Source organism: Prinia subflava, chromosome 3, assembly GCF_021018805.1.
Source record: "Prinia subflava isolate CZ2003 ecotype Zambia chromosome 3, Cam_Psub_1.2, whole genome shotgun sequence".
Classification (NCBI taxonomy): domain Eukaryota; kingdom Metazoa; phylum Chordata; class Aves; order Passeriformes; family Cisticolidae; genus Prinia; species Prinia subflava.
In genome coordinates, this window is record NC_086249.1 from 37,267,257 (window position 1) to 37,283,533 (window position 16,277).

The following is a 16,277-nucleotide window of genomic DNA, read 5'->3' on the forward strand; positions in this document are numbered from 1 at the left end:
AAATTGCATTAGTATATACTAGAAAAAAATTGAGAAAACAACTGGGAAAATTCAGGTTATCTGATTATTAGATAGGAAAACAACAGTGAAAGAGAAAGGTTGTGGAGTTTGTGTTTTTTTAATGAATGTTATTAAAAAGTTGTGAAGTGTGGGGGCTTGTAGCAATTTGCTTGTTACTCTCTTTCAAGGTGCTATAGATAGCATTTGGTTTATACCAATACTACTTTTCAGCTTGTATTTTTGGGATCATTTACTACTTAAATTTCACTGATCAGCAAGGGCACATTTCCAGGTCAGGACAGTGTGGCACTGAAAGGGCAAGATGCTGGTTGGCTTTTCTTTGGTTGTGTTTTATGTGTTGACAGTTAGCCCAATAGTTTCCTTCACCTTTATTCTTCACTAAATTAATTTTTTATGATGTTAAGTGCTAACTACACTTCAAAAACCTCACAAAAAACTTGTATGATATTCTCTCAGCTTCTGTGTAGTTACTGAATTGGCAAACTCCATTCAAACCTAAAAGAAAAAGTTGAGGAAGTAATGCACTTCTACAATAGAAACTTGAAATTTTCAATACAGGAACCTTATCTCTGATAAGCTAAACACTAATATTCTACCTCATCCAGATGCTTTTGGAAAGATTCATTTGTTGGTGTTTTTTTTAATTTCTGTTCTCCTTTTTTAAAGATATTTGGGCCATAGGGTGTATATTTGCAGAGCTGCTAACATCAGAGCCAATATTCCATTGTCGACAAGAAGATATCAAAACTAGTAATCCTTATCACCATGACCAGCTGGACAGAATATTCAATGTAATGGGATTTCCTGCAGGTACATACTGTATTTTTTATCACTGCTGTTCAAAGAAAGATATCCATATTGCTTTCTTTGCATATGAAGGTGGTAGCTGATCAAAGGAGCAGAGCTGTTCAAACACAATCTTTATTTCATGAGTTATAAATCTAAAATCCAATGGTCAAATTAGATGTTTTCCCTTTTATTAATGATAGGGTTATCTTTGTGTATACATGTACCGATACTTTATTATTTTAAAGGACTGTATTTAATGGTGGATGATTAAAATGAGAAGGAATATTTCTGCATTTCTTCGGTACCGATTATTGATTTGGAAGGTGACTGATAATTTATAAAAGCAAGCAAAAATATATATATTTAGTGAATATTATGCATTTGTTTAACTCATGCCAAATTAAACATAGCATTTGGAAGTAATGGAGGGTATTGATTTTTTTTTTCCTTGGTGGAAAGCTGGTGGTATAGAAAAAAACTTCTTTATTCTAAACCAGAAGAAAGAGTTGGTTGTATGAACCAAAACAAATGGCAGTGGGAATATCACTTGTTGCATTTTCCCCTCAGTGTTGGTCACATCTTGTTTTTATGCAGGCTGCCTTTCTTCAGTTAATACTTTGCCTTCTAGTGTTCACATGATCGCAGGAGTCAGATTAACAGGGGACTTATTTTTACTTTGCTTATATTTCTCCTCACTGCTTGTGTTCCCTGCTCCACTGTTATGGTGTTGTTTTTTTTTTTTTGGTTTTTTTTTTGGTTTTTTTTTTTTTTTTGGTTTTTTTTTTTGTTTTGTTTTGTTTTTTTTTTTGATTTGCCTCTTCTTTTGCATGACTTTTACGGTCTATATGTTTGTGTGGGTCTAGAATTTTATTATTAAGCATGCTCTTATTTTGCTTTGGACTTTTTTTTGTGTGTATGTACTTCATTGCTTCTATACTGCTGTATGAGATTCATGGAAATGTTGCCTTTGCATATTGTCTCTCTTAGTTTTGCTTCTTCAAGCAATACCGTCCCCTTCTGCTTTTGAACTAGAATTTTACCCTTTTATACTTTTCTTAGTTCATTTGGTTTTTACATTGATTCTGTATAGCTTACATAAATAGATTATACTCTCATTTTAGTTTTCTGATTGGTTTAATTAATCCTTTCTAATGGTCTCTGTTTGACCTTTGGAGTTCTTTGGTTCTAACTAAGAAATGCTTTTCATTCAATTGCAGGGATTGTTCTGCATTTTAATTGACACTTGCCATATCTGAAACAGTTCCTCATGTCTCTGGGATAGGAAAGAGGAGAATATTTTGTTTAACTGAGTAATAATTAAATAAGTATCCTGGATTAATTAATTAATTATTTTAATGCTTTTAAACTCACTGTTCTGCAGTAGTGATCAGGCATAGTACAGATTTGAAATGAACCAAATTACTTGCCCACAGAGCCTTTTCAAGAGATAGAGCTTAAGACATTTGAGGCTAGGTGCTGGTAGTGAGCTTTTTGTTTTATTTTCAAATCCATTTCAGCCTTGGTCTACACTGAGATGAATTATTCTTTAATTTCAGTGTGCAAACTTGACTTCTTAAGTTTTTGTTTGCTAACAGTATTTCTTGCTTTGCAGAAGTATCTCTGGGCATTTTCCTGTAGCTAAAAGTGCTGTCAGAACAGAGAATGCCTTAGAAGAAGACAGGATTTGCTGGAGTCCTGTGTACTCCTGTCCTGAGATCGCAGCTGTGTCGAAATAAATTAAATAACAGTCCTGAAGGGTTCAAACACAAGGCCTGATGTGTTTTTCTTCAGCATTGTTTTGTGGGCTGTAGCTAGCATCCTTTTTTCAAGTTCTTCAGTTAATGAGCACACAGCTGGAACCTCTTAGGTGTTGGTATGATTTATTGTGAAGAGGTGATGAAGGAATAGGAGGTAGGGAGTACAAAGACATACGTAACTGCAAGGTTAGAGAAGCAGAATTTTAAAAAAATAAGAAGCCTGTGGGGATACTTGGAAATGATTTTTTTACTCAGAGAGAAAGAGAAAAAATAATTAATACTGCTTTGCAGATAAAGACTGGGAAGACATAAAAAAGATGCCGGAACATTCAACCTTAATGAAAGATTTCCGGAGAAACACGTAAGTCTGAATTGACATTTCCTAATAAAGCATATTTTATATCTCTTTCCTACACTAAATTTTTGCAGTTCAAGTTGTTTTCCATGTCGATGCCAAACAAGGACTATGAAATTGGTATGACTTTTAGATTGTGAAAAACAAAAAATGAAGTTGTTTCATAGTGTTGAGCTTGGCCTGTTGAGGTGGTGTGGACCAGAAGAGCAGCCAGAGAGGCAGTAGAGGGTGAGGTGGCAGGAGTGAAACAGGTGATGCCAGTAAGACCCCATGCAGCTCTGAAGTTTGCAAAGCACAGTGTATCAGAGCACAGCTGTTCCCAAATCTGTGGTGCTGGCAGTCATTTTCTGTAATAGCTGCTTAAAAGGGGTCTGGTAACCTTATAGCATTTCCAGCAAACAGTGGGTATAATTGTCAGGTTTGGTGTCTAGGGTGGCCTGCAATGACTAAAGAAGAAAATACCCTTCAGCTTTGCTGTCACATTGCCACAGGCTAATACCTGCACTTAAAATGCCACCCTGTTGCCTGATTTCTGTGCTGAGGCATTTGGGGCTGTACAGTTACATACATTACTTTCATATGCCATGCTATTGCAACCATTTAGAAATCTTTTTTTTTGAGCTTCTCTTCAAAAAAAACCAAACCAAAACAAAAAAGCCATGAATGTTTTTGTAGCAACCTGTAGGTTGCAGGAGAGCATTCAGAGGAGCTCAATATTTATCTCTGTCTTTACTGTCATGAGAAATACACAGAATCAAACAGTATAGTAGTGAAATTGCTACCAGGCAATTTAAATCCAGTTGATAATTTGCTGTCTGCATGTGGGTTAAGTGTGCTTTTTGTGTGGGTGTGATATGCTTTTATAAGGATGTGAGGGAAACATGCCTTTTCTGCAGTTCTGATTTTTAAGCAGTCTCTGGTGTTGGTAGTTGTGGTTTTTCCATGCTAATTGGATTTGCAGGGAGACTAAACTGTTCTTATTAATATGTTTGTGGCTACCAAGAAAACTTTGTACTATCAATGATTTGCATATTAGAAATATCACTTCTGTTTCCATTTCTAGGTATACCAACTGCAGCCTTATCAAATATATGGAAAAACATAAAGTTAAACCAGATAGTAAGGCGTTTCACTTGGTAAGTTCCTCCATACATAAAAAATCAAATCCCTCATATATGTTTAAAGTAAGAGGTGAGCTGGTGTGAAGTCCATTGTAACTAACTTTGTAAATAAAGTTAGGAATAACTGATACTCTGCAATCCGAAAATTGCAAAATCACTTTATCTTCTCCCATTGATAAAATGATTCTGAGTGTCATTCACTGGATTAGGTTCAGTATCAAGTAATTTTGAAGATTTTGTCCTTTAAGTCATGTTTAGCTTGTAGTTATATTTGCAGTGTTGCAGCAATCCTTAGCCATTTTGCTGCTTTATGTACTTTCAATAGCTTATTTTTACTTTTAAAAAAATCCTATATGCCTGGGGTTTTTTTGCATATTCATTTATAAGCTTTTGAAGAGACCTTAGTGCAGACTTTCAGTATGTAAAGGGAGCATATGTAGAAACTTTTTGCAAGAGCAAGCAGTGATAGGACATGGGGTAATGGGTTTAAGCTGGAAGAGGCTAGAGCCGGATTGTATATTAGGAAGAAGTTCTTGACTGTGAGGGTAGTGAGGCACTTGGGACAGTTTGCACAGAAAAGCTCTGGATGCCCCATGCCTGGGAGTGATTTAAGACCAAGTTGAATGTGACTTGGATCAACCAGGAAGGTGCCTCTGCCCATTGCAGGGGGATTGGGACAAAATAAATCGTTATTAATGTACCTTCCAACGCAAACTATGCTGTGATATGATACAAGTTTGCATTGATACAAGTGTGCATCTCACAGACTTAAAAAGAAAATTAACGCAGGGCTTGGACACATAGTTTGGAAAATTTTAATATTTCTTCCTAGTTCACTAATCTTTTGTAGCTCTCTTAGGAATAATTTGTGGAACCCTTACAACAGTTATTTTCTCTCTAGAATGTACAGATTTTAAAATAGAAAATATTTGTAATAATATGTGGAAGGTTCAGTTCTGTGTGGCATCTGTACCAAGGGGCAGAACCAAAGTTTTGATCCCCTGGGTGGAAAATGGTTGCGCAATCATTTTGATTTCTTTTTGTATGGCCGATCGTGACCAAGACTTGTCAGCGTGTGATGGACAGCTCTAGAATCCAATCACCAGAAATCATGCTAGAATTTTACAGTACTTTTTATTTGTGTTTTTCAGTGTGTTGGCAGTTCTTTTCATGTTTTGCCTTTTCTTTTTCTGGCTCTTGGCAGTGTTTTTTGAGAGAGTAAGAATTGGCTTGTTCAGCATGCTATTCTATAAAAACTTCATGTAGATTCAAAGAGCTGAAACAACTTACTGTGAGTTCTTGTGGATGATGTGAAAAACAAAACTGGGTTGATAATTCAACCAACCAGTGGTGGTAATTCATAGTTATCACGTTCTTAACCATGCTGTCAAAACTGAAGCCTGAGGAGGGAAATGTACTTTCTTAACCTCTGCTTTTGAAGTGTGGAGATTTGCACTGGGGTTATGAATTCTCTCTTAATAGCTAGTGAAAGGACATTACCAGTTCAGACTTAGATCATGACACTGGATCTTTTTTTAAAAGATGAATGTATGACTCCTATAAAAAGTATGAATAGAAAATGTAAATTAATGTTATTTACATGTGTATTTTCTTTTTAGAGCCACAATTTAAAAAAAACACCGTGCAGGTTAAAAGTAAAGCATTTGCTTTAAAGACCATTGCCTTTGACAACATGTCATGGTGTAGTTTGGCCTTGGACACTGTGTTGTATTGGTGAAACATGAAAACTCACTATTTTTCTGTGTGGTATCTGGAGGTTCTCTCATGTTGCTTGTCCAGCACAGCTGTATACCTCAAAGCTACTTGGGTGGATGGAGAGAAGTATATGCATGTACACCAGACTTTTTGGATAAGAAACATGTAGTTTAAGAATGCATTGCTGCAACTGGGCTCTAAATAAAATAGTTCTGGTCTGGTGTTCCTAGTTCACAGGGCCTCACCTGGGGTGCTGTGTCCAGAGGAGGGCCATAAAGGTAATGAGGGGTCTGGATCACCTCTCCTCTGAAGATAGGCTGAGAAAGCAGGGCTTGTTTAGCCTGGAGAACAGAAGGCTGCCAGGAGACCTTTGTAGCACCTTTCAGTACTTGGAAGGGGGTCTCCAAGAAAGCTGGAGAGGAACTTTTTTTTTGATAAAACAAGAGATAATGGCTTTATAAGGAAAGAAGGTAGATTTAGATTGGATATTAGGAAGAAATTCTTGATTCAGGGAGTGATGAGGCACTGGAACAGACTGCACAAAGTTCTGGATGCCCATCGTTGGAAGTGTTCAAGGCTGGACTGGACAGGGCTCTGAACAACCTGGTCTGAGTTAAAGGTGTCCCATGGCAGGGGGCTGGACTAACTGACCTCGAAAGGGCCCTTCCAACTCAAAGTATGTTGTGATTAAAGTTGCTAGTACCTTGTGGAAACTTTTTGAATGGTTTTGATAGAACACTTGTGTCTGGAACGGAGTGTCCTGGGCTTTGCAAGTGAAAATAGGTGTCCTTTGATAGGAAATTAAGTTATCATTTTAACAGGAGAGAAGAGTGGGGTTATGCCACGTATGGTTTGCTTTGGAGTTCAGATGCATTTGTGTCATCCTGCCTTTCAGGAATACAGAGAAGTTTCTATAAATGGTTTTGGTAATGTAAAGGGGTTTCTTCTTTTTTTTTTTTTCTTTTTTTTTCAGCTTCAGAAATTGCTTACTATGGATCCAATAAAGAGAATTACCTCAGAACAGGCTATGCAGGATCCTTACTTCTTGGAAGATCCTCTTCCCACGTCCGAGTAAGTGGTCAGTTTATTAACCTATCAGTACATTCAGAGATGCTTTAGAACTGTGCTTTCTCTCTGCCCTAAGTATGTTTGTGACTATTGAACTAAATACTGTCTAACAACCGAAGAAAGCTATAACCACTAAAATGCCATTCGTGGTTTTTAAAATTAAGTAGCATTTTTATTAATCTCCTGCTTTATGGAACTTTGATCCTATTAGTTGCAGCACTAATCTTGTTACTCACTGACAGGTTGATTATGCATGCTACTGATCTTGGTAGACAACTGTTAAGTGCCCTCAGGTCCACTTCTCTGCCTCAGAATGCCAGATGACAATCTCTAATTAGTTTACATTTTTGTCTTAGTCTTTGTTGTGAATTCACTGGGTGGGGAAAGTCAGCTCTGTGTCTGTGTGCTGTCATCCTTAACAACTTAAATCCATTTTCTGTAGACACTCCTCTTTTTTGTTTGTACAGGCAGATTTACAAAAGGGAGAAAAATTATGGACAGTGAATGATTTCATTAAAAATTAAGCCCCTCTTCCAGAAGACTAGCCAGAGAGCATGACTGTACACCCTTTTAAGAAATCTATTAGTACATCCTGTCTGTGATTCTCTACCCTTATGTAGGGAAGAATTTATAAAATATGTATACTTATAAGGAATTAATTAAAAATGAAATTATTTCACTGAAGCCTACTAGATTATTTATAACATCTCTTAGCCTGTCTCTGTGATTTAAAGTCATGCAAATGATTGGCTGTTGCAGAAACTGCTTTTAGAATAGTGTTTGGCTTTTTTCTCAAATTTAGGTTGACATTTTAATGTGAATACACACTGAGTATTGCTAACAGGTGTGCAGAGACTTTATTATAAATACATTCTACTGAGGAAGGGCAGGTAAATATTAGCTTGTACTGGTAGTAGCAAATCCATGTGGACTGTGAGATATGAACTGACAGGTAAAGTTTCTAGTTACTTTTAAATTATGTTTCCATTTGATTTTGTTAATAGTCAGTGAAGTTTCCAGGAGTGTGTTCAGTTAGTCCTGAGACTGTGAATTACACAATAGCTGTAGTGAGATAGCTCTTTGTGCCCTTGCAGATACCTAACAGGTGATGCACCTTTCTAGCCAACAAAAAAAATATTGGGAGCCTAAGTTAGTGTATAAGTGTCAAATGAACATTAAAATCAAATGTGAATATGTTTTTACAAAGTTTAGAATATGATGATAGACAGAGAAAACTTCTCCCTAAGTCACAGGTATTAAATGATGGCTCAGGCAACTTGAAACTATCATGGGTGAAGTGTGACTCTTACAGGTCTAACCCTTCTGTTCTAATACAGTGATAAATAGACTTTTTTGGGGGACAGTGTTTTTGCAGGTTGTCAAATTCCTTACCCAAAACGAGAATTTTTAACAGAAGAAGAACCAGATGATAAAGGAGACAAAGTAAGTACTAGAAGAACAGTATCATCACGTTTAACTGGCTTTTATACTATTTCCTGATTTCATGTTATTTCATGTACTGCTTTTGAGTTGAAATTTTTCTTTGTGTTTAAACAATTGAGAAGAACCAGCAGCAGCAGCAGGGCAATAACCATACTAATGGAACTGGTCATCCAGGGAACCAAGACAACAGTCACACACAGGGACCCCCACTGAAAAAAGTGAGAGTTGTTCCTCCTACCACTACCTCAGGTGGACTTATTATGACCTCAGACTATCAGGTATTTTGTTTTATTCACATATTGTGTATTTGCTTTTCATGTTTAGAGCAGTGTTTCTTCAAACTAAAAAATTGTGTAAATGTCACTGTATTAACTGTTAACTTTTTTGCATATTTTGATTTTTTTCCGATTCATTTAGTTGATGATTTGTTGATATCCTGATGCTCTGTAGGAAAGTCAGGAAATTAGGATCAAGACATTATTGGAGTTACTAATTATTACCTTCATACTAGGGAAAGCAAATAGTTATAGACCAGGAGCCTCCTATGCTGTGCTCTGTATCACCTAAAAATGCCATTTCTTGCTTAAACAAGCCTGTGATGGTAGGAGGCAGAGGATATTGCAGTAAAAAAGCTGTGAAATAAGAATCTGAACAAGTGTTTTAGTTGGGTTGATGGATGCAGAAACAGTATTTTGGATGTACAAATAAAGACTTGGCATGATGCTGTCCTAATCTCTTGAAGACCAAGGGAGATTCCAGGTTGAGTAAGAGATATTACAGATTTGAAGACAGGTGAGATGGTGGCAGTCAGTGAGTGAGGAAGATGAGGAGGCACATTGGGGAAAAAACTCTTTAGGAAAACAAGAAAAATGTATTCTGGCCTTCCTGCATTTGAGCTTGTGCTCAGATATTAAGAAATCAGAGCCTGGAGTATAAGAATATCTTTGTAATCTCAGCAAATGATACCTCAGGTAGTGGGTTTGGATGAGGCTGCTGCTGGAGACTGGGGGAGAAGAGAGTTCAGACAGAACCTTTAGTTAATGCAAGCCAAGAAATTACTAAAGAGGAACAGGGAAAACTTCAAATGATTCACAGGAGCACTTAGGGAACAGCAGATTTTTGCAAGCCTGGGGAACAGGTGATTTCAAGAGGAGGCATGCTGCTGGAAATGTTAGCCTGCAGGAACTAAACATTTTATCCTGGTTCACATGGAATGCACAGCACAGGTGGCCAGTTGGCAGACAGTCTTGAAGGAAATCAAAAGATGGGGAAGTTGAAAACTATTGGCAATGTTTTCAGTTAATTTAAAGATTAATATCTAAATGTGAGACCCTGATAGTGGAAACCCACTTAGCTGGGCTTATAATCTGTAGCAAAACATGGAGAAATCTTTTGAAATCTTGCATTTCAGAGGTTGTCCCTGAGAGTACCAGATAGCCTCAGAAGCTGCCTGGGGGCATTACCTTCATCCTTACCTAAATCTGTGTACTCTCAGCATTGGCCAAAACTTGCAAACTACAGAGATATAAAATACGATCATTTTCAGGAGCTTTATTGTGAGACTCTCCATAGGAGTCCCTAAGTGCCTTTGTTCACTTTATGCCAGGACATCAATAACACATCAGTTTGCAAGTCATTTTCCTTGAACAATATACATTTTTAGAGCTGTTTGAGACAGTGGTGAGCCTTAACTGTAGTTCTGCCTCCAAGTATAAATGTTGTCTTTCTTTATTATCCATCGCAGGCACTCTTACAGGAGTTTCATCCCTTTCAATCTGGCAAGCTGCAGCCAGTTGCTGTTTTGGTCTTTTAATTGGCTCTTTCTTTCACTTCTTAAAAAGAAGAGCAGAAGGCAAATGCAGCTGTAACTTTCTTACTCTTGCCTTGGGTAGAGTCACACATCTAAGGAGGTTGATTCAGAGGTTGTGTGTACTGTGTCAGGGAGCCCCATTTACATGCCCTATATACATGCCCTTCACCTCATTTTGCTGCTGCATTGTGGCATTTTGAGCAAACTTCAGCTCCTAGTTCTGTGAGCCAGAGCTCAGGTTTGCTGGCTCACAAGTCAGAGGACTCAAATTGCTCGGCCGGAGTTGGCATTGGTTTGTTTTCAGTTTGTGCTCATCAAAATTTTTGTACTCACAGATATCCATCCTGGGATTACAGCTGAGGGCAGCCCTTATTGACAGACATAATTCAGAATACTTTTCCCTTAAGATAATGATAACTGCTGCTTTTCTGTTTCAGGAGTTCTTACTGAAAACTTGCCTGCTCCTGAACAGTCTTTCTGCTGTCTCTCTAGGAGGGAAAATATCTGGTTTTCAAAAAAATATATAATTTCCCCCCTAGCTTTACAAAGAGGCAGTCAGTAGATTGTTTTTATTAAGGTGTCTGGAAAACAGGATAATAAAGACAGTAGATCTGAACTTGCTAGCACTAGAACAAAAGCAGTTAAGAGTTTCCAACTGATGGGTTCAGGTCTCCCTGAAAAAAATTCCTCACATTTTTTGCTTCTGATCCAGCAACTTGAGGAGAGGGAAAACAAACATACAATACAGCCCTCTGTTTTAATCAAACACCTGTTCTTTTGTTCTTCATTTGATTGCTCAAATTCCCCGTCTAAAGCTTGTGAAGAAGGATTGCCATCTCCTGGGCAAGGCACACTAAGACAGTTTCTGCATTCACTCAGAAGTCAAATTACTCTCGGCAGGGCACACTGACCTCGTATCCTTTCCTGCTATGCATAAAAATAGTAGACACATGGCACACAGACTTGCTTGCCTCCTTGTTTAAATCTGCAATGTGACACTCCCAAAGGCCATGTGATTAAACAGGCTGAAACAATTCCACTGCTCTGAGCTTTTGCTTGTGATAACCCTCTGAGTGCTTAATGGTATTTAGAAAGGATTGGATATTTACTTTTCTTCTTAAACAAAAGCCATTTGTTGCTCTGGGTGTCAGGAAAGAATCTGATTTTTCATTGCCTCTGTCTTAAAACAAGATCAGTTTTAGAAGTCAGGATGCAGTGAGTGTTTTACCACTGAAATGAGTGGTCAGTTTTAAACAGCTAAACTTGTGATGGTTTCCTACATACAGGAGCCACACATGGGGAAAACCAGCATTCAAGACTTTTGCTCTTTGAAGTACATCCTGTATTTGTTACATGGAGGAGGGTGACCCAGAGCTGTGACCCTTCAGTTGATGATGGTCCAGCCAATTCTCCCCTTTTCTCTGGAGGTATCAGCTCAGTCCTATGAGCATGTCTTAACAAGCAGAGTATGCCATTTTGATTTCTGCCATCATCTCAGCATCCTGGGTGTAGCTCCTGTTCCGAATGCTGTACAGCAAGAAAAAAATTGGTGTTCTTGTTTTATGTTGTGACTTAATATTTTATTTTCTCAGGGTGTTGGTTCACCACAGTTTTTTCTTATTCAGATCTCAGTAGCAATATGCTAGTCCTAGAACAGTTGGTTTACAGAAGTTTCCAGACCTCTTCTAGAAGCAGCTTTTCCTAAAAAACAGAATATGTCCTGTTATATCAGTTCAGAAGCTACACAGTTTCTAAGTGCTGCAGAGTTTGTGAGAGCATGTAAACTTTATTGTGAATGTAAACCAGCACAGTAATGTACTAAAATTGTGTTAATTTAATGAAATTTTAAATACTACTAAGTGGTCAGATACTTATACTGCAAATCTCATAAGAAGTTCTTCTTTCCTTTATAACACATGATCAGTAAATAATAACTTCTAGGTTAAAATTGTAGTGAACAGGTGCTGGTTTGCTGAGAGTTTCTTACAATGATGAATGCTCCACTCAAATAATTGTGGGAGTGCTGGTTGAAAGGGGCCTCTGGAGACCATCTAGCCAAGTCTCCCACTTGAACCAGGGCTGTTGCTAGTTCTGGCTCACTCAGGTTAGCATGGCTTTGTTAAGCTGAGTCTTAAAAACTTTCATAGAGAGACCTCACAGACTGTATGGGCAGGTTTTTCCAGTGCTGTACTGGCCCCTTAGTGGTCCCTCCTCCAATGTCCCACCTAAACCTCCCAAGCCACAGTCTAAGGACATTTTTTCCTGAAATACCTGGTTCCACTGAGGAACATGTCATTGTTGTCTTTAAACTCTCCTTCAAGTATTTTAAGGCTGCTGATAGATGACACCTTAGCCCAGTCACAGTGCTCTCAGCCTGTATGCCTAGGTCTCACAAAAGGGTGCCAAGTATATCCTCGGTGTGTGAAAATCTCCCAAATAAGGCAGAGTGGCTCATCAGCAGTAAGATGCCTCACCTGGACCTCCACCCCAGCCCACCTTCCTGGTAGGAGAAGGGAGCAAGTGGAGAAGACCACTGCCATGAATGGTGGTAGCCCAGTGTCATGTGCAGTAGCCATTTGGAGGGTTGGCTGGAGGTTTGTCTGTGATGGGTGAAGATTCCAGGGAGGCTGTTAGGGTGGATAGCAGAAGACTGGCAGCTGTCACTTTCTGATCTGGTATTCTGATGTCTGTTACCTGCTGTAGTCAGAGTAAGTGACACCGGGCCGGGAAGAGCAGCTCCTTTGAGCCCGTGTGTGTTGGGTGCCTCTTGAGGAAAGAGTCCCTAGATGAAACTGTCTTGCGATGTCCGTGTTACGAAGGGCTGTGTGTCTGTGCTTTCCCCTGCAGCGTTCCAACCCCCATGCTGCCTACCCCAACCCCGGACCAAGCACATCGCAGCCACAGAGCAGCATGGGATACTCAGCTACCTCCCAGCAGCCGCCGCAGTACTCGCACCAGACGCACCGGTACTGAGCTGCACCCGGTGCCGTCGCTGCGCTGCCGCTGCCGGAGCGGCCGCAGCCGCATGCCCGGAGCCCGCCCTGGGCCACAGAATGTACTGTACAACCACACCTCCCACTGTCCCACCGCCACCGCCCAGCCCTGCCGCGGGGCCCAGTGCGGGCTCCCACGCTGGACCTGCCTTTGGGGTTAGACTTGAAAGGAAAGTGCTAGCACGGTTTGTGTTGTGGATATGCTACTTCTGTAGTTTACTTGACATGGTTCAGACTGACCGATGCATTTGTTTCAGTGACAGTCTGTAGCGGGTGAAGCTGTGAAATGTGCTAGGGGCAAGCATTTTTGTTGTCGTATGTGGTGAATTCTCTTGATGTAACAACTTCATCTGACCAATAGTACACGACATCTTTGAACTGGTACTTGAAGCATACAGTATATGTTACCATGGCAAAAAAGCAAACTAACCGTAACTCTCAGACAGTTTTGATAGATGTTTATTTTTAGTGACTTCTGTGGGTTGGTTCATTTTCCACCTAGATCAATGTTTTATGACCGACACGATTGCTACGATGAGATTTTTTTAAGAACATGAAAGTGTTTGCATTTTTTCCCAGCAATTACAAACGTCCCAAAGATTTATTTCCAACATGAGTTTCTGGTTTTGTTTTGAAATCTATGACTTGACTGGTATTAAAGCTGCTATTTGATAGTAAAATAAGTATGTTGTCATTGATATAAACATGTTTGGTTCAGCAAACAAACTAAAATGATTGTCATAGACAGTGTTTTATTTTTTTCCTGTTGGTGTTAATGATTTGTGAGCATGCTTTGGGATTAAAAAAGCATGAATGATATTTCCTAAAAAGATGCGGCATCCATTGAGATATTTTGTCATGATTTTTGAGAACCAGCTTGGTGTAGTGGATTTTAAATTTTGTTCAGTTATTTTTTTTTTAAATGTTCGCACGTCGTTTAGGGGTGCCATTCCTACTGCAGAGGAACAAGGTGTTAGGAGAGCCTTAGAATTTATGAGGAAAAACTTACATACAATGTACTGTATCAAACTATTTTACATGAATGACACAAGTATTCTGAGTAAAAAAAAATCAAACATTGTTAAAACAAGGTGTTATGTAATAAATTTATTTTTCATAAATCTGCATATGACCTTTGCCTGTATTCCTTTTTCTCATTCAAAACCCCCTGCTCCCCTGTCCATACATCTGTATCTGGTTGTGTTCTGAGAAACAGCATCCAGCAGGAATTTGTCTCTCAAGGCAGGCTTCCATTAACTGGTGAGAAGGATAATTTTTCTTTTAAACAGCAATAAAAAAAAAGGCATTACTCTTGTTTTGTACGTGTAGCTGATCAGCTGGAGATACTCTAACATTGCATTTATTACTAGCAACACTTCCTAGATCAGGCAGCTCCTTTTCATCTACAAAATCCAGAGGCATTCCTGTCTGCATGGTTCTTCTGAGGTTTCTGAAGCTCATTCTTATTTTGGTAGGTAATACCACACCATGATTTTGACACAGATGTATGCAATACACAGAGGATATTTTTCTGCAGGTGCTTCATGTAGTGTAAATATCAGCTGGTGTGATTCATGCAAATGCCCTGAGATGCCAATGGGGGGCAAAACAAAACGCAGATTGTTAGCCAGCCTGAAAGGCAAACTATGCTTGAGGTGAGGATAAAACTACCTCATTGGATGGACTCAAGTATTCAGGAGACTTACAACTAAAGAAGAAAATCTGAGTGCAGAATTTATGCTGCTTTTATGGTACTGTATGATGCCCTCTTAATTTTGACATAGAAGGTGTCAAAATCTGTCTTTCCTTGGTTTCTCGAACAAGTTAATATATAAGTGGGAGTACCTTGAACTTCTTGGTTTGCTTTTCAAATGAAAGCATTTTTGGTTTTTATTTTTCATTTATAAATAGGCTTTAAACTTGTCAGTTCAGTATGTCCAGAATCTTCCCAGGTACTCAGAGAGTGCCAAGAGTAACTTTTTTTTGGTAAAGTGCTGTTGGCCCAGATTTTTGTTTCCTATTGATGCACATTCATATTAATGCATAATAGGTAGTATTACTCACGTAATAGCAGACTTTATTTGATACCTATATTTTGATGACTATATTTTGATGTCTGCAGTTGAAAAGTAGCAGGCTAGCTTGAATTTCATTTTTGCAAAAGGAAATGCAGTTGACAAAATGTGCTCTTGCCATTTGTTTATCCTTGAATTTAATTTTCTTGTTAAGAATGTATTTGAGATAAAGATGCAGCTTACCAAATAATTATAATAAAACTAAATTATATTCTACATTTAGTTTTGAATAGCATGCTACTCTCATTTTTATTCACTTATATTCTCATTTTTAGTAGATATATTGCAGATTACATCAACAAACATTCTACAGGGAAGTCAAATCTTAATATTTGACTTGTACTGATATCTCAGTCAGCTGGTCATTTCTTAGGAGGTGTACTTGAGGATTTTTCTCTAGGACTTTGGAAAGAAAAAGTTTTTCAGTGCTTGATATAACCTCTGGTACTTGAAGACAGTGTATGATTCTGTATTGCAGATAAGGTCAGTCACATCATATTCATGATAATTACAAGGGATCTTCTGCATCAAATATGCTTTTTAATACTGGCTTTAGGAATACTGAGGGCAATGCTCTAAATTACTTTCCTGAACTGCATAAAAATACCTTAATCCTGTCGTTATGCTCTTGATGGGGCTTTTACGTGAGGGTTACAGAGAGGGGAGGAGAAGAAAGCACCTTTGAGAAGGGTTTAATAGGAGTTACAAATCTCCATGAGAAGATGGCAGCAGCAGCCGGTGTTCGAGCCGTGCCTCTTTCCTCACATGGCTCGGCTTTTGTTACTGGATTCAAGAACTTCAAAGCTTTTCTTTACTCACCGACAATTATCTGGACCCATCTGAGTGCATTTAAAATAGCTGGAGCCTGGGAACCTGTCTTTGTTGCTGTGATTAAAGGACAAATTGTTTTGCTAGAGTAGGCTTATGTTGAAAATGGGCTACAAGCTTACCTTGATTGTGACGATAAATGTTCTGTTGCACCTTAACCTTGGCACTCCCAGCAAGCCTGGCCTGTGGCAGCTCTGCATTTATCATACCAGATAAAAACCCAGCTGCTCTAAGAAGAAATAAGTTTAACTTAGCCCTTTTGAAGAGGGTTTTAGCATTAGTGGTGAGAGGAGCTGTCCCA

At 38.7% G+C, this 16,277-nt stretch overlaps 1 protein-coding gene across 3 annotated transcripts in view; it reads left to right on the plus strand.

Moving 5' to 3' along the window:
• CDK8 (cyclin dependent kinase 8) overlaps window positions 1-14,198 on the plus strand; it is a 71,012-nt gene extending 56,814 nt beyond the window's left edge. For 2 of the 3 annotated variants that reach the window (XM_063394708.1, XM_063394710.1), the window contains 7 exons: window positions 688-831; window positions 2,859-2,928; window positions 3,986-4,058; window positions 6,733-6,830; window positions 8,192-8,270; window positions 8,390-8,548; window positions 12,928-14,198. In XM_063394708.1, the coding sequence (XP_063250778.1) occupies window positions 688-831; window positions 2,859-2,928; window positions 3,986-4,058; window positions 6,733-6,830; window positions 8,192-8,270; window positions 8,390-8,548; window positions 12,928-13,053 (749 nt within the window). In that variant the 3' untranslated portion in view covers window positions 13,054-14,198. The remainder of the gene's footprint in view (window positions 1-687; window positions 832-2,858; window positions 2,929-3,985; window positions 4,059-6,732; window positions 6,831-8,191; window positions 8,271-8,389; window positions 8,549-12,927) is intronic. The other variant, XM_063394709.1, reaches the window with a different exon arrangement.
• The last annotated feature ends 2,079 nt before the right edge of the window (window positions 14,199-16,277 follow it).